This window comes from Alosa sapidissima, chromosome 9 (assembly GCF_018492685.1).
Source record: "Alosa sapidissima isolate fAloSap1 chromosome 9, fAloSap1.pri, whole genome shotgun sequence".
Classification (NCBI taxonomy): domain Eukaryota; kingdom Metazoa; phylum Chordata; class Actinopteri; order Clupeiformes; family Clupeidae; genus Alosa; species Alosa sapidissima.
The window spans coordinates 13,707,505-13,724,240 of record NC_055965.1 but is presented as its reverse complement, the minus strand read 5'-3'; the positions used below and the strand labels follow the sequence as shown (position 1 = coordinate 13,724,240).

The 16,736-nt window shown below is 41.6% G+C and overlaps 3 protein-coding genes across 13 annotated transcripts in view; 1 reads left to right on the top strand and 2 right to left on the bottom strand.

Annotated features, from left to right (window-relative positions):
- Positions 1–9: 9 nt before the first annotated feature.
- crtac1a (cartilage acidic protein 1a) lies at positions 10–8,610 on the bottom strand. 3 transcript variants are annotated; one of them, XM_042105575.1, is made up of 16 exons: positions 8,533–8,610; positions 7,071–7,264; positions 6,655–6,851; positions 6,157–6,293; positions 5,534–5,690; positions 5,205–5,339; positions 4,779–4,915; positions 4,279–4,415; positions 3,866–3,948; positions 3,654–3,754; positions 3,154–3,322; positions 2,617–2,762; positions 2,183–2,225; positions 1,430–1,573; positions 523–729; positions 10–381 (listed from the first exon to the last, which is right to left on the bottom strand). In XM_042105575.1, exons 2-15 carry the CDS (start codon positions 7,253–7,255, stop codon positions 602–604), a joined length of 1,899 nt encoding a protein of 632 aa, XP_041961509.1. In that variant the 5' UTR covers positions 7,256–7,264; positions 8,533–8,610; the 3' UTR covers positions 10–381; positions 523–601. The 3 variants fall into 3 exon arrangements, with proteins under 3 accessions (XP_041961509.1, XP_041961508.1, XP_041961510.1); XM_042105574.1 differs by lacking the exon at positions 8,533–8,610 and adding an exon at positions 7,566–7,686; XM_042105576.1 differs by lacking the exons at positions 10–381; positions 523–729; positions 1,430–1,573; positions 8,533–8,610 and adding exons at positions 1,720–2,072; positions 7,566–7,686.
- On the top strand, positions 8,137–13,962 carry r3hcc1l (R3H domain and coiled-coil containing 1-like). Of its 4 annotated transcripts, none has more exons than XM_042105578.1 (7): positions 8,137–8,252; positions 8,793–9,408; positions 9,982–10,166; positions 10,503–10,573; positions 11,654–11,749; positions 12,332–12,472; positions 12,852–13,962. In XM_042105578.1, exons 2-7 carry the CDS (start codon positions 8,812–8,814, stop codon positions 12,902–12,904), a joined length of 1,143 nt encoding a protein of 380 aa, XP_041961512.1. In that variant the 5' UTR covers positions 8,137–8,252; positions 8,793–8,811; the 3' UTR covers positions 12,905–13,962. The 4 variants fall into 4 exon arrangements, with proteins under 4 accessions (XP_041961512.1, XP_041961511.1, XP_041961513.1 ...); XM_042105577.1 differs by having other exon boundaries at positions 8,139–8,252; positions 8,757–9,408; XM_042105579.1 differs by having other exon boundaries at positions 8,157–8,252; positions 8,796–9,408.
- The window catches only part of pnpla6 (patatin-like phospholipase domain containing 6), a 50,650-nt gene continuing 47,811 nt past the window's right edge, over positions 13,898–16,736 (bottom strand). For all 6 annotated transcript variants that reach the window (XM_042105565.1, XM_042105566.1, XM_042105568.1 and 3 more), the window contains one exon: positions 13,898–16,736. In XM_042105565.1, the coding sequence (XP_041961499.1) occupies positions 16,647–16,736 (90 nt within the window). In that variant the 3' untranslated portion in view covers positions 13,898–16,646.

The window sequence follows — 16,736 nt, the reverse complement described above, 5'->3', positions numbered from 1 at the left end:
TTATGTTGTTCTGTCGGAGCATAGTGTCGGTTTCAGTGAATAAGATCAAAAAAATCTTGCCAACTGCAGCTTTAATCCAAACTGGCACTTGATCAGTTGATCAATAAGTCTGCTGACTGACTGACTCATATAAGCACACTCACACAAAGACAATCATACACACTCACACACACACACAGGGAATCAGGTACACCAGTTCTTCTACATTATATAGAGAAAAGCCACATGTAAAGCCACATGACCTGAGTCTATACAGTATACACACAGCTCCAAGTAGGACTGAAGACTCACCTTGTCTAACCAAGGGGCAGCATTCTATCAGCAAAGTCATGCAATCAGGAAAATTAAAAAAGCCCTTAGCCAGAAACAGATCCGATCCTCCTGAAAATGAGAGGAGGAAGATCATTGCATTTGATAACTATATATATATATATATATATATATATATATATATATATATATATATATAATATGTGTGTTGTATATACTGTATGGGCATGCAAATGGTCAAAGCCAACTTACTGGTAGCCTGATGTTATCCAGTGGCCCATTCATGTCAAGAGCCCTTAATTCGTGTACAGACTACTTGGACAACATGGTGTCAAAGTGACGTTAGTGACCCAGGGGGCGAAAGAAGCCCCAACATCAGGGACCCAGGGGGCAAAAGAAGCCCCAACAGGGAGGGCTGAAGCTGAGGGGGAGAACTGCTCCTGTGTCCTCCAGGCACAGCTACAAGGCAGGAGGGACAGGAGAGGAAGAGGCAGACAGGGATAAACTTCAAGAGTCAAGGAATGACAATGATGAAGGGTATTATGGGATAGAGTAGTGGACGGGGCCGAGACAGGAACATGTGAGCGTTGCATGGGAACAGGCCAGCTGGAGTGGGTATCAGGGAAGAGGGTGGTCAAACAGGCATTTCTGAACCGAGAACAAAATTGTGTATACTGTATGCACTGTATGCCAGTATTTTTGGTAGGGCTGCACAATCAATCGATTTTTTAATCAAAATCTCAATTTGAACTAATACACATAGATAATTGCAGCTAGCAACTCTGTCCCAACGATAGTGGTCACATCTATGATTTTTATATTCATGTCATTCTCCATGTGTGGCAGACAGTGAAGCTCACCAAACAGGAGTGCCTTGCTTCTTATGCACCTGACATACTCCCCAAACAGAAGTGGCTCAATTTAAAGCAACAATTATAGTGTATATATATATATATATATAACATTTATAATCTCCAAATCGTGCAGCCCTAATAATTATGTGGAATGCAGTTCCATGCCAAGCGAGTCTCATCTTCATCCTGATCTACCGGTACATCTAGTCTTAAGGTCTTAAGGGCAGATCACGAGTCAGATGTGGATGGTAAGAGCAGGCAGTGACCAGTGATGCCCAGGCACAATCCCAGTGCCACTTACTCACCCACACAAGCTCTGCCACCGTGAGCAGATCTGTACCCCTCTGCACACTTCCTCTTGGGCCTGCACACGTAAGCTCCATAGGTATCAGTGCAGAGAGGGAGCGACTCTGGACACACCGGGGGCTTCATCTTACACTCATTAAAGTCTGAGAGAGGTCAGAGGGCAAAGGTCAAAGGGTAAAAGGGATGTTTTAAAAGACATGCCAGAACATGGGATGTTAAAACACATAGGAAACAGCTGTTTTGGGAGAAAGACTGAAAACATCACCTCAGGGGTTTGGTTTGTTTTGAAACAAAAAAAAAATGTTTATTGACAGAATGTCCAGCACACATACCGTACAACTCAAACAGAAAACAGACTTGTGCCTCAAACAGCTCTTAAACTAGTGTGTGGAGAGCTAAGGTTTGTTAATACAAAAGAATGAGAAAAAAAACTAGTGCAAAATAGACTTTTTTAAAAATAACTAGATCAAACATTGCATCATCCTTTATTTTCTCCCATTAAGCACCTCCATTTGAAACAGAAATTAGGAAGAAAATAAATGAAACAGAAAGATAGAAATGTGAAAAATATTTCCACATGGACACATTCTACTGATTTAAAAAGCTAAGGCCCGTCCTCTTCCTTTGGTGCCTAGTTCGTACCTGTATAGGTGAGAATAAAACAAAACAACAATTAGTAAAATCCAGTTGACAAGCATCACCTTATATATTGCTTTAGTATTCTGTGAGGGAAAGGTGGAAATAGACCACACCTGTGCAACGGCCATTTTGATTTAAAGTGAACCCACTTCCACACTAAAAGAGAAAATAGAGTGACCGATTAGACAGGTTTACATTCAAAATGAACACAAAAAAATCACTGGCAAATGAACTGGGACAATATAGCCTAGACATAATAGGCTGATACAGCATAATACCAGTTCTGTCTCCTTCAAGATTTCATAAAAGTGCTCAAGTGTTTTAAAAAGAGCTCTTGTAGGAGTGATTCATTATGCAGTTAAATGGGAACCAACCAGTTTGCCCACACACTGTACACGGTCACACCAATTTAGCAGTGACAAGTGCCCACCTGAAGGTGACATCACTGTGTGTGTGTGTGTGTGTGTGTGTGTGTGTGTGTGTGTGTGTGTGTGTGTGTGTGTGGGAGGGAGGGAGAGAGAGAGAGAGAGAGAGAGAGAGAACCTACCTGGGCATCTGAGGTCAGCACAGCCTGTTCCCCCTCTCTGGGATAGGTGATTTCCAGGGCGGAGTTCATCTCCCCTTCCTGTAGGGCCCTGGCCATGGACTGGCCATCTGGCCAATAGACTTCTACGCTGACAACCACATCATTGCCTGTGGACCAATCAGAGGAAAGTTGAGAGGGGACGCCACCGAAAAAAATTTCCAGCTGCATGGGACTTGTCACTACCAATACATTTCCTGAACTAAGGTATATGTTGTTGGGTATTGTCAACATTCGACTCGTGAGTCTACAAATGGGAAACAAACCAGTGGGTTGAACCAAGCTATCAACACTTTCCGTGTGAAAAATTTGATTTGCAGTTGAGCTCAAATATCAAATACCTTTAACCAGAACTGCAGACTGTCCCGGCAGGTTCAAGTTCATTATCATATGTATTAAGAATACTATGAAATACTTGAGCTCTGGCTCTCTCTGCCTCACAATCCTAGATCCTCGATTCTGATGTTTCTCTTGCGGAGTGGTCAGTGCGTGATTGCTTACCCAGGCCAAAGTGAGCCACTGGTTCCATCTCACACAGGTAGCCGGAGCCACCGTCGATGATGCGCATGTGGGATCCACTCTGGCGGGTGTAGACCACCACCTTGGCCCCGCGGGCGAAGGCGCCGTGCTGCGTGCGAGGGATGACTCGCAGCCAGTTGTTGGAGGAGCCCTTGGAAGATGGAGACACACATAGGTCATTTCACAAGCATAACTGGGCTCCAAGACATAAATATTACTGTGTTGATAACAAAAAAAGGTTTTAATACAGTTTTAAAAGGTTTGTCTCCTTAAGGATAAAAAATGAATTGGTCAAACAGACAAAATAAATCAAATCCATTATTGTTAATCTGCTGTCAGAATAAAATGATATTGATAATGATACTGATAATGGTATTATTGATGAATAATAACTTATAGTCTTGTATTATTTAATACCTTATTATTATTGTTATTATTATTATTATTATTATTATTATTAATTGCATATCAACTTGACAGACCTGGCTAACTTTGAAGACAGATATGGGCTGTGTTGCACTCTCTCCATGAGCTACCAGCAGGTCAAGCATCCCATCACCATCAAAGTCAGTTATCGTGGCACCTGCCAATCAAATAATTGTTATTATGAACCTGCAAGTAAGATGCAACTCCATGGGTACTATTATGCATAACAGATGGAATATTGTATGTAAACCCTGAGGGTTGTGCTCACCTGTGCCACGGCCCTGAGGTTCAGCAGCATCACCTACATTCAGTTCCTCAATCTTGGGGTCAGAGTTCGCTCTCCTGCTTACTCTGTAAAGCAAAGGATTGGAATATTTGAGAGCAGCTCTCAGTTTCATCAGCATGCAAACAGTTCCATTGCAACTGCATTACATGCTTTGTTGGTCCCTGAGAATGGGAGAAACACATAATAACAAAACAAAAAAAACCCCAACAACAATAAAAACATTAAAACACTGCAAGTCTGGGTTTTATGATGACTTGTTTTCTTGTGTTTACTATTTATTTGCAGGTCTTACCTGACCTAACACGTTCAGAGCTCAATGACTAGAAACAATAGAAGCACTGACGCTGTGCTGGTTACTTTTAGGGTCAACTTTGACGACCAACGATTAGACAGACCTGAAGATTCTGTTGGGGGAGTGGCCTCTGTAGGCGATGTTGTTGAAAAAGACTTCCAGCTCCTTGTCATTGTCAAAATCAGCAGTGATGACGGTGCGAATTGGAGAGGGTGTGGCAAAAGCCTTTGTGGCAATATTCTACAGAAAACACAAGAGAAACAGAAATGTTTAGGTCATAGTCATGTAGCACATAAAACTAGCAGGTGCATCAGTTTCTTGAGATTGTTCAGTTTCTCCCTTATAAAGGTCCGCTAGCAAGCTAGAAAGCATGTTATAGTATAATCTACAAAATGCAATCTACAGACTCTTCATTCGTCATATCCAAAAATGACACAAATCTTGCACTTCCAATCATCATCATCCAATCCTCCGGTGATTGACCAGAAACAAGTGGTCAACATAGTCGCACAATTATAACAGATTTTTTTTTGCTGGCTTTAAGAACGACATACTTATCCTAGTCTATTAATCAAGTCATTCTTGAGAGGATTCCGATCTTACTTTAAACTTCTGGTTGCTTCCCTGCAAATAGAGCCGATGAGGACCATTCCAGTTGCCATAGACGATGTCTGTCTTGCCATCTCCATTGAAGTCAGCCAAGGCCACCCCTCTTCCATGCTGGTGGCTGTCCTCTACACCTGCGGGAGCACACCAACAGGACAGTGTGAGAGATCAAATTAACCATAGAACTTTGGGAACCTGCAAACATTTTCACTGTAAAAAAGACAATGTTGATAAAATACTAATTATCAAAGGCAACTTGACACATTTGAGTTTTGAGTTTTCTCAGCTTTTTAGTACTGTTGTTTTCTTCACTACGGCTTTCAAGTTTGCCAACTTGAGTTATGGTAAAGGTAATGGTGAACTAAAAAGTTCACCTAATTTATAAATAAGAAAGCACCTGACAGGTGTGCGTTTAGCACTTACCAGCTTGTTTGGCCATGTCAGTAAACGTTCCATCCCCATTGTTCCGGAACAAGAAGTTGGGGCCATGCTCATTGTCACAGAAGACATCAGATCTGGTCTCACTTAGAATTGGCCCAACCACAACGCCACGCCCACCTGGAAATTAACATAGACATATTTTGATTTCAATAATGCAATGATTCAGTAAGGCTAACTTTGAAGAATCACTCGTTTCTCTACTAGTTCAGATCAACTAATTGTTTGCTTACTTACTAAAAAACTAAATAAAACAAACATGGACAACAGAGATCGTATCATAATGGTGAAGGAGTGTTAGCGAACTCTCTCACCCGTGTATTTGTTGACCCCGGCCTGAGCTGCCACGTCCACCAGGGCAATGATGCCTTTGCTGAGGTCACTGGAAGATTCATCCATCTCAATCAGTGCATGTGGGCCGACGTTACCGCTGGCATAGTTAGCCACATACACAGAGTAGCGTCCTGTACCCTAAATTCATGAGCATGAAAGAAAGGCCAAAAGCCAAAAAATTGGTCAAAGGGCTTACAGTGTTAGTATGGACCCTTTCAAGAGAGTTCCATTATCAGCATCATAGTTGGCCCCACAAGACTTCCTTTTTAACATTCCATATGTTATCTGCAGAGGAAGTAGATTGGGGCCCAAATAGAACGTTCAAGCATTGTTTTTGTTTTTATTGTTGAAAGGGTCTATAGTTCCACGTAGAGGATTGACCCAAATGGCCATTTCTTTATTTAAAAAAAAAAAAACAATAGCATGTAACTGAATCAAATGTGACAGATAAAATAAGTAACCAACTATCTGTTGGTTACTGTCACTGTTTTGCATACTGACTGATTGTGTGCACAGAAATAAATGAAAAGAAGGTACATTAAGCTGAAGACATTGTTGGATGAACTATGTCATTGATATTTGGCTAATGGTTTGGTTTGTCTACCCTTCTGTCCACACAGGCCACAGATCTGCCCGCCATCTTGTTGGCAACACCCCGGCGCTGGTTGAGGTCGTCACTCAGAAGGTCCTCGAAGCGGCCGTTACGGAACTTGAACAGCTTGTCAGAGTAGGTCGCCCGACCTTTGTGAGGAACATCCAATAAGTTTTGATACATTCCGTGTCACAACAAAAAAAGATGTGACAACAACTAACAGTCTGATTGGCATGCAATTAGGCAACAATATAGGAAAAAGTTCATACTCAAAAGTGGAACTACAAGACATGTTCAAACCTCTTCATCTTCAAAGTCATACTCAGCAATATTTCAACACTTTCATGCACAGATATGATACAATATAATACTAATTTAGTAACCCTAGATTAACCCTTCAATTTCATGACATTGAAATTCACTTTGTTCAGCTGCCATACAACATAACATACAGCATATCTCAGTGAGAGTGTGATGATGGGTGTCTCTCCTCTGGGACAGTCGGTGTACCTGAGTAAGCGTTGTTGGTGTTGAGGAAGTAAATCTCCTCCCGCCCATCCCCGTCCACGTCGCATGCGGTCACACCTATGGCGTTACCCCGAGGGTCCCTTAGGGCATAGTAGGGAGAGCTGCTGTCGTCAACGGCAATGTTCACGAGTTTCCTCTGGCTGCGGTCATACTTCAGTACGAGGTTGGGGCCATTGTATCTGTGCATGAGCAATAAAAGGAAATATACACAAGGGAAATGTTGGCATAGCTACTATTTGCTGTAGTGTACTTAGACAAAGATAGATTTTTTTTTAAATCTAATTCTAGATTATAATTCTATTTGATAGAATTGTTCATACTTATTCTCTCAGAAAGGTTCATTCTATACACCTGATTTAAAAAGAAAGAAAGAAAGAAAGAAACATAAATAAACTTACCCTGCAACCACAACCTCCAGGTCTCCATCACCATCCACATCGGTTACTGCCATCCCATAATTTAGCTGGGTTGGGTTATGAAAGGCATCGGGAGGCAATACTGTATCGGTGACTACAGAGAACATGGACTGTGTCTGGGATAGCCCATAGGTCAGACAAAAAACAAGGCACCAGAGAGTCTTCATCCTAGCAATCTGTTCAAAAATTAAAATAAATAAATAAATAAATAAATAAATACTTTAAAATTGTTTAACTTGCTGTATTTGTTTAGGTTATAATTCACAACAAATAAACAACATTTATGTCCACACTTAAAACTTTCTGTATACTTGTCTATGCATTAAATGTGCATTTGAACTTTTCCTTTGCTGGCAACAGAAAGGGTAGATTTCCAAGACCCTATAGCTAACTGAGCATTTGTGCACATTAATTGAAACTGACATATGTGAGACTTCCGCATTACTTGTCATTTAAATATCGGAACTTAATACTCACCTCGAAAGGCTACAGATGATCCTCTATGAGTGAGAACCTACCTTTTATAGCATTTTATAGTCTTACACAACGAGAAATATAAAGGTTTACGCAAGTGGTTGTGTAAGGAAATGGCCAATCATAGAGAACACCATAGAATATGTTACAATTTAAACCAATCAACATCTAAGGAGTGTAGAAAGGGGTGTGAACAATGCGGCAACACAAACATTTGTTTTGCATGCAGCGCCACATGTGATAAAGGAAACACCCTTTTACGTTTAGACTAAAGCATTTATTTTAATTATCTTTGATAATAACTAAATCGGGAAAATATGCATGCCTTGGCTAATTCACAGCACATGAACGACATACTAGAGAAATAGCCTCTATTGAGTTTACAGCCCATAATCCGACGTCCATTAAAATGCATTTTCGTACAATTTAAGTTAAAGCAACCGAGGCAGAAAACGGTGACAACTGGCACGAAACCAACTTGTTATAGCAAAAAATAATGTGGTTGTATCAGACAGGGTTGAAGTCTTTTATTGTCTATCATGTTGAAGCGGATCTTGGTTGTAGCCATAGACAGTAAGATAGGTTGTAGCACTGGGATTCCCAGAACGCAACGCGATTTCATGACGTATTACGATTCCAAACCAAACATCCGGCTGAGTGTGTCACCCTCTCAAACAAGTCCTTCTGAGGGTAAATAAACGTTTATTTGTATGTTCACTGTAGCGTAGACTACCAATACTCAAAGTTACAAATACATTTATTGCTTGGTTATTCAGTCGTGTGCTAGATAATGCGCGATTGGTTACAGTATCAATACAGTGATGCTATGCTGGGTATGACTAGCAAAGCTAGTCGGCTATTTTGGGATTTAATTTAACGTTAGCTAGCTAGCTAGTCAACTTGTTATGTTAACTCTTTGATTCCGACTGGCCCTTTGATTTGTGTCTATGTACCTCCGCTTTGTTTCTACTTGCTATTGGAAGTTGTGAGGATACATTTCTGTTGTCTTAATCGCAGCAAAAGGGTTAGCTGTAAGCTGGGGTTCTGCCTTCCTCAACACCAGAGTTAGCAAAGCAGATGGCTAGATTGGCTAACGTTAATGCAGAATAATAACCAGGTACCCTCAAGACCTGTGGATATCAGTCTGAAATTGAACCAAATCAGTTATCAGATATATTTTTTTTATTTACACAGCTGCACTTCAACCAACCTTCTCTCAATCCTACTCAGCAGGCTAACTTTCCAGAATATGGCTGATCACCAGCAAGAACCGCAAGGAGACTCTAAACCTTCAGGAGCACCACGCACTAAAAAGCCAGACCAGGCTATTTATGTCCCCAAAAGGCAGCAAAGAGAGGGCGATGGGCAAACAGTGGATACCCAGGCACCCAACAACCACCCGAAGAACAAGGCTGGGGACAAGAAGGGCAAACCCAGGCCACGGTACACTGACAAGGCCTGGAAGAACAACAACAAGAACAAGAAAGACAAAGGTGGCGGCAAACCAAAGATAGAGTCCTCCGTAAGTGGTGGAGATTCAGCTGCAAGTGTCCAGAATGGAGGTTGTAAGGATGGCGAGAAAGAACGTGTGGACGTGGAAAAAGAGGGTGGAGAAGTACGACTGCAGCAGACGACAGAGGGGCAAAGCAACTCAGAAATAGCTACTAGTGGGGTATCCGTAGAGAGCACTGATGGTGGTGGTGGTGGGTTGTCGGACAGGTTGACGACCTCTGACCCCAAGGCCTCAGGAGAGGACCAGGAGGAGAACGAGGAAGAAGAGCAGGAGAGCTGGGACACTCTGTTCGATGATGAAGGGGAATGTCTGGATCCTCATTTGCTAAGAGAGGTACTGGGATGCCCCTCAGCTATGCTTTTAAGATTAAAGGTGCTCTAAGCGATGCCACGCGTTTTTTACGCTATAACATTTTATGTCACTTGCAAACATCACCTAACCAACCGCTAGCTGTCTGTGTCCTGAATACAAGAAGCGATCTCTGTGGACAACCCAGGCTCCAAAAACGGCAACAAAAACAACCTGGGCAAACCTCGGCCATAAAAACACAACAAACTGTTCAAGCAAATCACAGACGAGATGTGCATTTAGGAGAGTTTCAATTGCACGGGAGCAGCACGGGAGGGAGTAGCGAGCTAGCTAGCTCTCTGTTTTGTTTGAAAGTCAACAGAAGTGACGTTACCCAGCATCGCTTAGAGCACCTTTAAGAGTCTGGTCAAACACTGCTCATTTGGGCTACATGTTTATAGAAGTAAAGTATTCAGTTGTGAGTTGGTGCATAGCACACCAACTCAACTCAACTGGAATAGTTGGAGGAGGCCATTATGGTAAAATTAGATATAGACCATGTCAAACCTAACATTGACTTAAAAAAAAAATGTCTTGTTCTGTCTCTCTCCATTGTAGATTGCGGAGAAGTCGGGACGTAAGAAAGAGTCAATTCAAGAGCCACGATTCAACTACTACAACTGGTCACCAGAGAGTGAAGAGATCGAGCTCAGGGAGGATGAGCTGTCTCACATAGTAGAGATATACGACTTCCCGACCGAATTCAAAACCGAGGATCTGATCCTGGCATTCCACTCCTTCCAGTAAGCCCCATTATTCTTAGCATCCCCTGTAATAAATTAGCGCAGGGCAACTGATCCCTCCCCCCCTCCTTTTGAACCTAGCATTTAGAACCTAGCCATTTACCATTTTAGAGATAACTCTAAATGCTAAATGACAAGTTTTGTTTGTTTTATTAGTGAAAAGGGGAGACCCCTTGCTTCTTGCTCCTGAAAGGGGAGGCCCCTTGCTTCTGCCAACATACCCACACTGCAGAGAATGCTGTGTGTTTTCCAGAATAGACATGCTATAGGTTACATAGGTCTGTTCTCAGCATTACAGCAGCATCTCTGAATGGGTTGTGCATGTTTTGTCTCCAGACAGAAGGGCTTTGACGTCCAGTGGGTGGACGACACTCACGCCCTGGGCCTCTTCTCAAGCCCCATTGCAGGTAAGAGCAGAGGAGGCAGAAGCCTTTAGCCAATACTGACATACTGGACCACTAAGATAAGTCCACTTTGAAGCATTGTGTTTATAAACAATGGGCCGTTTCTAAAGTACATTGTCTAAAATGAGACCGCTAAATTGAAATTGTAATTGAGATTTGTATATAGGACTGTGCTCTGAATTGCACAGACCCACTCAAAAAGATTAGTTATATAAAGCTCTTGGTGACACGCAAACTACCCACACAACCCTCTTTGGTTATTCTCTGGTTTTCAGCCAGTGTGAGGATGATTGTTCAGTCAAATTGTATGATAATGTGTGTAATTTGGGTTCAGTTAGTGTTTTATATAGCAAGTCCTCTTCGGAAATTTGAGTGGCACTTATGTTAACAGGTCGGGGCCCGCTTTTAAACATTTTAATTGCTTTTTGGAGTCTTGCTTGGTCTCTCTCCGGCAGCAATTTCAAACATTGGCCCCTTTCCATACTGCTTGTTTATTTCATTTTTTAGAATGTTGGCAGGCATGCTGGGTGCCAGCAGTCTGCAATGCTTTTTTAATAAAAAAAAAAAGAATTTCGACAATGACTTACATCTCATGTTTTCATCAGTCAATCCGATATTGACTGTTTACATTAATCATTTTCCAAAAACAGATTGCAGATCTTACTCGGCATCATGAAACCCTGCTTTTCCCTGGGTTAGTTGCAGGGTCATATCAGAGTTGATGAACAACATTAAGCTGGAAAATAAATCTAAACACCTTCACAGTAAAACAAATGGCTGCCTCTTCAGTGAAATTGACCTGAGCTAACATGATTGCAAGCAAAGAGTTTCGGTGTAATAACTTTGTAATTTATTCAAAATCTGTACATTACTGGCCTTGTAATACCTAATATATAGGTGTTTCCAGAGTGTTTATATATATATATATATATATATATATATATATATAAACAGTGTTCTGAGTTATTTAATCACCCATTCTGTGTATAGAGACACCTATTGCCGAGGCAACACCAAACATCCACAATAGCGATTGCAGAATTTCAGTCTCTATCTGTCACTCGTCCTTTACTCTCTCCTTAGCGCGGGACGCCCTTACGACACGGAACCCTCTGCTGAAGGTGAGGCCCCTCTCCAAGGCCTCGGCGGCCACTAAAGCCAAAGCCCGCAACTGCTCAGGTATGGCTAACTCAGACGAGACACTGCTTAATGCAAAAGTGACCCTCCAAACAGTACTGATTTGCGTTCTCATCGGTGTGTTTCGTAAATACTCATCCCCTGACCTTGATGTGGTTTCTGCTTTACTAGTTTACTCTGCTTTAGTAGTTTACTAGTAGGAAATTACTTTGCAGGGCTGTACAATGCTACATACAAATCAGTCTATAGATGATTTACCAACTTAGCAGAGTGTTTCCAGAGTGTAGCCTACAGATGAGGTGTTTGTAACTACGTACGCACTGGTGCTAGAGATGTTGTGGATTGTGCTACAAAACTGTCAGCCTCTGTACCAAAAAAGTTAATGTACAGTCCTGCTTTGTAGTTTTATCTCTCTACTAATTATACCTCCAACACTACATCCCTATTAACCATGTGAAGAGTTTAGTTTGGTTCCAATCTAGGGAATTCTAATCCCATTTCTTTCTTCACGAAGACTATCTTTTAGCTTTCTTTCTTCACAAAGAATATCTTTTAGCTTTCTTTCTTGCTAGCTTCATGTGTCTGTATTTCTTCTTTCTCACCTGCTGCATTTCCTCTCTACAGACTACCTCCTCCCGGCTAAGGAGCGTCCGCAGACGAGTGCGGCATTGGCGCGGCGGCTGGTGATCGGGGCGCTGGGCGTGCGAAGCCCCCAGAGCCGAGAAGATCGTGAGGCCGAGAAGAAGAAGCTGAAGGACGCCAAAGGTGAGGACGGCATGCGGGCAGGGTCAAACTCTAACTCTGCGTCAATATGCTTGTTCGACTTGGAACACCGCTCAAATCTCGCTTAACATGAGCATGTTGGCATTGTGCAAAAGTCTAGAATGCCATGCACCCCAGATCAGCCAGATCTCTGCAGCGCTACATGAAGTCGAACAAGCCTATTATAACAAACAAAAAACTCTCAATTACACCTTTTTGTTTTCACTGGACCAAATAAAATTGAAATGCCAAACTCCCAGTGTAGGAACCTACGTTCCTACCTTACCTTTCACTCACTGTTCTGCTTGTCCTGGCCTTCAGTGGTATTTGCTTGCGTGTTTTCAGCCATTCAGTGCTGTTCCTTTCTTCCCTTCCCCTCCAGATCAAAAGCGTCTTGTGGCCCAGCAGAGGGAGGATGCCTGGGAAGGGAAGTGAGCTGGCGTTGCGTAGCGTGACGTGACATGGTCTGAGTGCCCCCGTCTCTGCCGTGCACCCTTCCTCAGTCAGAAGCCCCACAGAAAAAAAAAAATCCCAGGGAAACCACACACATTCACACCCCAGTGCCCCCAAGCTGTGCCAGGTTCTGACAAGACAGAGAGCTTGTGAGAATAGTCACAGGCTACATCCCCCTCTCCATCTCTCCACAAACCAAAGGGATGTGATGCCATCTGCTCCCATGACATAAGACATGCTTTCTGAACCAGTGGTCCAGTTGTGTTTCACAGGGTACTCCCCCACACCCACACACACACACACACACACCCACACACACACACCTTCTTGACATATTGTGTTTATTTTAAATGATTGTTTCTAATTCTAACTTCACTCGGTTTGCAGAGTCGGGGATTAAGTCTAGATGGCTGTGGATGCTTTTGTAGAGATGGAGGAACAGTTTTGTTAGAAACGTTTTTTGTGATAATTCCATGTAACCTCTAATTCGCATTGGCAGTGTATGTATAGTGTTAATCTGCTGTGTGGCGCTAATGCTGCCTGGTCAGAAGTGTTTTTTTTTTTTTTTGTCTTTGTATGCATAAATTTAACATTTGTCATGTTGACAAGGGCTACAATTCAGGTTCTTCATTTGGGCAGTTTTGCCTATCATGAATGTCTGTGAGTAACTAATATTTTTAGTGACACTTTGTCAGAAGTAAATATTTGTTGCCTCGACATCCTTGATTGTGTTAAATGTAGCCAAATAAGTATGAGTACAATTTAATCCATTTTTAAAAAATCATGCAAGTTCTCATCTGTCCAGCTCAGCATTAGTACCAAACAGCAGACATGAACTAATACGGTGGAGCTGAGGGGGGAAGAGATGAACAGGTATCAAAAAGTACTGTAAGCACCAGGGGCAGCTACAACTCTTTAGTGTTCTTTTTTTTTTTTTTGGTAGTACCTCTGTAATTTGTTGTATAATTTTAATTATTTAACTATTTCTATTGTTGTAGGATGTATGCTTGTTTTTGACCCCCCCCCCCCCCCCAACCAACCTAACCTAACCTTTTTTACAGGAACCAAAAATATGGTTATGAAATTACACACCAAAAATACTTTTTTTTTTATTCTAACAGAATTTTTTGTGCTTGCCTAAAGTGAACTGAATAAAATACAAACCAAAAAATTGTTTTTATCTTTGTTATCCTCGATAAACAGATTAAATCTCAAAATGAAACTGTTCACTGCAATTTCATTTGATTGTTGCAGTAAGTCAAATAAAATGGATGAAAATACAGTGGTCACACATGGAAGGGATAAAAAATAATAATAATAAAAAAAAAAAAACTACCAGAGGTAGGTTTCTGTGAAGTTGTAAAATTAAACATTTACAACATCAATTCACACGATTGACATCTCAAGCATTTTAATGGTTTCCGTAGGTTATCTGCATTAGAACCCCCATCACCTGCTATACATTTGTGGCCTTCTTGAATAACATAAATTTCTTAAAGTCTTTGGGTTTATTTTATTTATTTAATTTCATTTTAATTCATTTCATATCTAAATACTTTAAATTCAGTTCAACATGAAATGGCAGCTCTGACTGAAAAAAACAAACAAAAACAAAAAATTAACAATCAAAATAAAATTAAAAAACAAACAAAAAGTTCTAACTAAAAACAATAATGCTAAATCTGTACAACCCCCCTATATTCATGTCCACACAACACTTGCCATATGTAGATTATTTTCCAGTGTTAAAAAAGGAATAATACAAAAGCCAGTGGTAAAAACAAATAAATAAAAACAAAACTAATTGGCATCCCACTCCCATCGCATACAGTATTAACATTCCAAAGTGGCTTTTCTTTTTTGTTTTTTGCTTTTATTCTCCAGATCAGACCATGATCCGTGTTAAGCATCACAGTTCACATAATAGACTTTGTAAATAGTGATTTACATATATTCACACAATGTCTACTCAACACCACCATCAAGAAGACCTACTCTGTCCTCGCAACATAAATTAGTTGTTAAGTTGATCTGAAGTGGATTAACCAATAAAGTCCTATAGAAATATACGGAATCTGGGACCACAGAGTTCAAGTCCCGAGTCCGGTCACGGTCCAGTCCACCGTGAACATGTGCAATTCCAATAAAAAGGCGTTCTCCCTCCGAGGAGGGATTAAAAGCAGGGTTGCCTTCAAGGCTGATTACAAAACTATGACACAAAAAACACTACGTTGGCAGATCAGGATGTACATGACATGCATGCACATGTGCGTACACGTACACACACACAATCCTGCAAGCATCTGATGCAAACAAAGACATGATAAAACACAAAAAATAAAAGCACTGGAAATGTCTTTTTCTAAAGGGTCCACAGTTGGGCAACTTCACATCTTTCCAGATGTCCAACACACATGACAACCAAAAGGTAAGAGTGTGTGCACACATGCACGTCGACCCATTTCTCTCCCTCCATCACACACACACACACACACACACTGTTCCTGTCCAGTCTTCACATTCTACATCAGTAGCAGTCTCCCTACATCCCCTTCAAATCTAATAGTTTTTTTTCTCCCCCTACCTCCTAAACATGTTCCCTTGTTCTTTACCCTCTCTTTTACATGTTTACCTCCTATTCCATCTTCTTGCATCCCCCCTACATTTCCATTGTACTCCACACTACTAAACATATCCCATCAAACAGTATTTCTCAAGCCCTACGTCTGTGCAGCCAAGAGAGTTCCATTATCAGCATCATAGTTGGCCCCACAAGACTTCCTTTTTAACATTCCATATGTTATCTTAATGCAGGAAGTAGATTGGGGCCCAAATAGAACGTTCAAGCATTGTTTTTGTTTTTATTGTTGAAAGGGTCTATAAAAGTTGTTCCCTACTTCCAATGCTACATTTCCTCATGGGCGGTGATCCACTTGTGCACTCATATCAGGTATTGTTAGTACAGAAGTATGCAAATTGGAACATAGCCACCATCCATCTACCAATTCTGCTGATCTGCACATGGACAATCTCAATCTCTCCCTACATTGCGTTCTTCTTCGTCCCACATCTTCCCTTTGGCAAGGTGTCACTCTAGTACTACTACATACATCAACGCCAGTTGTACGCCATGTGACCACAACATCAAATACATTCAGTCCCTTTTGCACTGACCAGTTAAAACATATAATTAAATTATGTTTGCATTATATTTTAGACTGTATCTTATATTATTCAGGTCACAGTGTGGCAAATAAATTAAGACATGCAGATGACACTACTTTCTTAGTCTTTCGCTCTCCCTCACACACACACACACACACAGGTCCCCCCACCTACACAAGTTCACTCCCCAACTGATCCTGGGAAGTTTTAGAGGAAACATTAGGAAAGGGGTGTTGGAGGAGGAAGGTTAATTAAATTAGTGTTTATTTATTGGACCACAGTATCATCAGACATCTATCATACACACACACACACACACACACACACACACACACACACACACACACAGCCTTTCAAGATACCCCTCAATTCAATGAGTCTGCTCTTGGTTCACCCCCTGGGCTAATATCTTTGGTTCTCCACTGCTCCTGTGTCTCCAAGCGAAGCTGCTCTTCCAAGTTCGGGAGGAAAAGGGAGGGAGGGTTGAGCCCAAGCCCCACCGGCAAGCTTTGACCCTTGCTCCCTGATCTTTTCAGTACCTAAGGAAGGTCAGAAGACGTCAACAGTCCGAGAACTCGGAGCAGGTGTTGGAATCGCCAGGCGTTTTCCTGCGCTGACGGACAGACTTCTCCTCGTCCTGGGACACATC